The sequence below is a fragment of the Bidens hawaiensis genome, unplaced genomic scaffold, assembly GCF_021521415.1.
Source record: "Bidens hawaiensis isolate Kalapana, Puna unplaced genomic scaffold, B.hawaiensis_p1.1 tig00027824_1, whole genome shotgun sequence".
Classification (NCBI taxonomy): domain Eukaryota; kingdom Viridiplantae; phylum Streptophyta; class Magnoliopsida; order Asterales; family Asteraceae; genus Bidens; species Bidens hawaiensis.
In genome coordinates this window covers 148042-153188 of record NW_027494517.1, presented here as the reverse complement: position 1 = coordinate 153188, position 5147 = coordinate 148042, and the positions used below count along the sequence as shown (strand labels likewise).

Genomic DNA, 5147 nt, shown 5'->3' with positions numbered 1-5147 from the left:
TACTTTTATAAATAGATAGAATGATATACATTAGGGCTTGTTGTACTCTCTTATTATTATTTTGATTAGCTTGGCTTTGGTTGTGGTTTTAGGTTGATAACAGAAGCTCCAACTCCGCCGTTAAACGTGCCAGAACCAATGGTATGTATGTATGTATGTATGTATGTATGTATGTATGTATGATACAGTATACAATAATTATAGCTAATTTGCCTCCTCTGTTTATAATATAAAATTAATTAATCAAGCTTAATTAATGCTCTGCCCAAGCTTCCACTCCTACAATATTATTATAGGCTCTCTCTCTCTCATTGTTTCAGGCGGTCGTAGAGAAGATGACTGGACTTTTCCCAGCTGTGGGAATGTCAATTTTTCATTTAGAACTAGTTGCAATATGCGTAACTGTACCCAACCTCGACCACCAAATCATAATTATGTACGTTCGTTACTTATATATACAGAGCTCCAAAGTAGTCTCATTATTAGAGATTCTGGAATCAAAGACAGACGCCTTTTCATACATCATCATCATCATCATCATCGTACTCAGTATATCCCACCAATAGCAATGCTATGGTAGGGTCTGAGGAGGGTAAGATGTAGACAACCTTACCTCTATCCCATAGGGATCGAGAGGCTGCTTCCGGTGAGACCCCCGGCTCGATAGTAGTTTTGAATCAAGCCTTGGACATAAGACACATAACACTCAATCATTGGGACACCGGCTGATTGGTGCATGTGCCCTTGTCTTTCGGCTATCAACGCCACCACATGATGCCTGATTAACCTTCCGCCACTTTTAACGTTATTTTCACGTGATTAGTAAAATAACGTCAAAATTAGTGCAATTTTACTTTTGCCCACCCAAGGGTTCACACATATATACATTATATGTGCGCACCGCAAGCAGGGCGTACAGACGCCTTTTCATACGAATTTATTTATTTTCTTTTGCTGATGTTTTATTATTTATTTACAGAAATCTGCTCTAAGGCAAATGCCGACACCGCACGCCTACTCTTCATCTTCTCCTTATACACCTGCAGCAGCAGCAGCAGCAGCAGCTTCTATGTATGTGGGTGTACCACCTTCTCTGTTTAATGCAACATCTGTGCCACCGCCTTATCTTTACAACTACAACAACCGCCTTGCTGGAGGGACCCCCTATCAACCTTCTGCCACTCCCCCTTATTCTGCTGCCGCAATCATTGGGAATGGTATGTGATTTTGTGTTTTTTAATATTACTTCAGTGAATATGATACTAGTATTGTTTAGTACATCTGCAAAACTGAATAAAAAGACAAGACAAGACATGATAGCGTTTTCATATTTCATTCTACGATGAAGGCGATGCTATTATGATATCTTCTTGTTACTAATTTTGTGCAGGTGGTATCTATGGTTTACCTCAGCTGATGGACCAATTTGGTTTGCGATTACCCATGGGACAGACTGCAATGGTATCTCTGAATTGGCAAGATTTATACATTTGAAATACGCTTACACTAAGATTATTTTAACTCCAACTTAACACCAAATTATTACATTCATTAGCTGTTTACACAATCTAATGTAGCTTTACACATTAATTTGTTTCAACTGTACATATTTATGAATTGAAAAAAAGTTAATTTGTTTATCTTATATTAATTATTTAAAAGTTTTATTTTAAACGCATCAATAACGATTACAAAAGAGTAAACAAAAAAATGTAAGATAAACATAACTTATATTAATTATTTAAAAGTTCTCACTGAGAGTATTATAATAACATAATTTATATGATTCTTGTTTTTATGCTAAACATTTTGTAATTATGTTATTTATAAAAATTTGGTGTGATGAGTAGTGTTAAATCAAATTCCAACATATTTGAAGTTTTGTCACATATTCATACATTGGTGATGGTTTAATATCAAAGCACGTGCTAAGCGGATTGGTTATTTGATTCTTGTGTCTCGACAGGGGCCACAACCTGGATTTTTTACAGAAGAGACATCTCATAATAAAGGTATGACCATGTTTTTTTTATGCTTTGATGGTTATTATATTATGATTTTCATGTTGTATTATTTTGTTTCAGAAGGAACACGAGAAAACGACTGGGAATGCCCAAATTGTGGAAATGTCAATTTCGCTTTCAGAACAGTTTGTAACATGAGGAAATGCAATACTCCTAAGACAGGAACCCAGGTATCAGAATCTGTCTTTATATGAGTTTCATTTTTGGTACATTGTTTTGTTCTTAATTTATATTTTTATGGTGTTAATATGCAGGCTGCAAAACCAAGCAAGATTTTCAGTAAGTAGTTCTTGTATATACATATATCATTCCCCTTTACAAACTGATATAGCTGAGTTTATTATATTGGTAAATATGACCACCTTTATAGTTGTTAAGTATAGCAGTAAATATCTACTATTCTCATTATGAGATTGCGAATGGGAGTAATCTTAATATCTTATATGTAACCTATTTTGTCTCAGAAACAGACATGCCAGAGGGAAGCTGGAAGTGTGAGAAATGTAACAACATAAACTACCCGTTTCGGACCAAATGTAACAGACAGAATTGCGGCGCAGGCAGACCATCAGAATCCGAGAACCTTCCTTTAGAAGAAGAAAACAATGAGCAGGTGTGTTCTGTCGAATGTTCAATCCATTTGTTCTTGATGATGTTCTATTTTTGTATGTACATAGATAAAACTACTCATTTATTTAACAGTTGCCAGTTATGTTATGTTTTTCGTTCGTTTATGGTCAAGGGTTTAGTTCGTTGTGCTTTATCGAAGACGTGGTCATTCTATTTTATGTTTATTAATATGTGTTTGTCTAATGTTCCAGTGAGTTGCTGAGTCTGGGTCTCAAAGTCAGTTATGTCGTCGTCGTCCTGTTGCTGCTGGTTATCGAGTTACTTTGGTTTGTGGTTGATGTCAAATTGTACTTTTATAAGAGTCTCAAATAATATTGTGATCTTTACAGATATCGGTGGTTTAAGTGTTCTACAGGTAAGGGGTACTATCTGTACTCTATTACAGTATGTCGAATCTTATTATCAACTGTCTTGAATTCCATGTTTCATGCTTCAAAAAGTAGGCGTCGTTTCTGAGTCACCAAATTGTTTTCTAGATTTTGTGGGTTTTTTGCTTTAGACATACACGTCTACCTAACTATTAAAACAGTTATCGTATTATTTCTCGCTCATGTCACATGGAAAACATCTTTTCGGTATTATAGCGAAAGTGAAGCAGTTGTCGGTTTGGTGTGATCTAAAACCAGTATGGTATGAATTAGTAGGTTAAGAATTGAGTTTGGTATGATCTTTTAACACCTCTTTTTCTAGTCCTTTTTTGGGCCATGAGTGGCGCATTAAACGCGTTATGTTTTGGTTGGTGTTTGGTCTTTTTGTTTCGAAAATAAGTATTAAATGCTGAACACTGCATAGTTGTTGCAATGACTAGTTTGGGAAGAACAAATACAATACAATACAAGCTTTTATTCAAACAAACCATATGATCACTTCATAAAGATGTGAATTTATTCAAAAAGATTTAACACACTTAAGGTCAAACCATGCCCATGCCTCCACTTTTAGCTGTCCTGATTATTTGAAACAGAGCTGAACAACACAACAAAGACAATCATTCATATATCCATGCAATGCATATCAAACATATTGTTAATAATAATAATACTTACATGATCCAATAACCACAAACACGAAAAAGCCGAGCAGAATAGGTCCAACAGGATAGCTGCTCTTGCCCTTTCTCGGCACAGATCCTCGCCTGATTATGTTCTTGTCGAACTTGTTCACCTTCCTATCCGCAAAACGCCTTGATGTGGTCTACAAAACAAACCCAACCATTTAATTATCATTATCAAATACTATACCAACACATATCATCAGAATTAAATAATTTCACATGTAATACCATGATAGTTATCAACTCATACCATCTATACCATTGTTTATGTATGTATATATAGCATAAGCCTTCAGGAGATGCTGAAGCTAGATTTTTGATTGATTGGTCAGGAAGATGTCATCTGATGCCATGTCTAAACATAAGTGGAAGAGTGATGTGTCAAGTCTTATGATGTGGAGACACTTGTACTATGATTTTTCTGTTTCAATATACCACATTATTATTATGTATAATATTTTCTTTCCTTTTGCACTAGTAGATCTTTATTGTTTTAAATCAAGGTGTTACACTATTACTATAAAAAATAAATCAACACATGTATTCATAGTTTTTACTATTATAGATATTGTGGTTATTTATTTCTATATTAAGAAAATTTGGAAAAAGAAGAAGCTGAATTAAATTTTAAACACAAAATATATTCAAACTTCTTTGAAGATGAAGTTTTTTTTTTCTTTGAAAAGCCAACTTGAAATAACACCTCTCCATGTTATAAAAGCCTAACCCAAAGGACAAAAAGAACTGCATACAAAAATCTTTGGCTCTATTTTACATTTCTCGTTTCTTTGGATTGTTACTAGAAATAAACAAACAAAAATGTTGTGGACCGGAGTGGATATAAAACCCTTTATTTTCATGTAATCTTGTTTGTTGGTTGCTTGGTTAGTTTTTTCTAACCAACACATTGTGATTATAATACAACTTTGCTGTTCAAAAAATTAAAAAAAGAAAAATTGCATAGAGAGCATAAGGTTTCTAACCACTCTACTTAGTTATCTAATAATGTTAACTAATATCAACAAATTTTAATAATCAAGCATTTAAGCACATAACCACTAAAAATTAACATTAACTTCGAGTAAAAGTTTAAAAACTTACCTAACATAAGGATTTGAAAATGAAGCTGTTAGCGGTGTAGAATCGGACAAAACGGTGAGTAGTAGAATCAGACAGAGGGTAGTGGACTGTGGCAGTGCTCCGACAGGCGCTTGGCGTCGACAGCATGGGGCTCTGGGACAACACTATTGACTACTCGGTTCATGATAATTTTTCAATGGCTTTCAAGTTACCACTAGCCGCGCTAGGTTATAATAAGAATTAAGATTGGCTTAATAATTGTTTAGAACTTTAGTTACTTGTTTAATGAGCTTATTTGTTTATTTGTTAACTTATCTGTGTAAACCAAACTACTTCTATAAGTCATCTAGATATGTAAC

The 5147-nt window shown here is 34.3% G+C and overlaps 2 protein-coding genes across 2 annotated transcripts; one reads left to right on the top strand and one right to left on the bottom strand.

Moving 5' to 3' along the window:
• On the top strand, window positions 1-3126 carry LOC143575976 (ranBP2-type zinc finger protein At1g67325-like). The gene is made up of 10 exons (XM_077060203.1): window positions 1-141; window positions 321-436; window positions 980-1217; window positions 1391-1461; window positions 1967-2012; window positions 2085-2194; window positions 2279-2303; window positions 2489-2637; window positions 2846-2998; window positions 3040-3126. The coding sequence occupies exons 2-9, from the start codon at window positions 395-397 to the stop codon at window positions 2846-2848; spliced, it is 684 nt and encodes a 227-aa protein (XP_076916318.1). The 5' UTR covers window positions 1-141; window positions 321-394; the 3' UTR covers window positions 2849-2998; window positions 3040-3126.
• Window positions 3127-3449: 323 nt separating this feature from the next.
• Window positions 3450-3939, bottom strand: LOC143575955 (uncharacterized). The gene is made up of 3 exons (XM_077060187.1): window positions 3928-3939; window positions 3701-3848; window positions 3450-3620 (listed from the first exon to the last, which is right to left on the bottom strand). Exons 1-3 carry the CDS (start codon window positions 3937-3939, stop codon window positions 3568-3570), a joined length of 213 nt encoding a protein of 70 aa, XP_076916302.1. The 3' UTR covers window positions 3450-3567.
• Between the last annotated feature and the right edge of the window lie 1208 nt (window positions 3940-5147).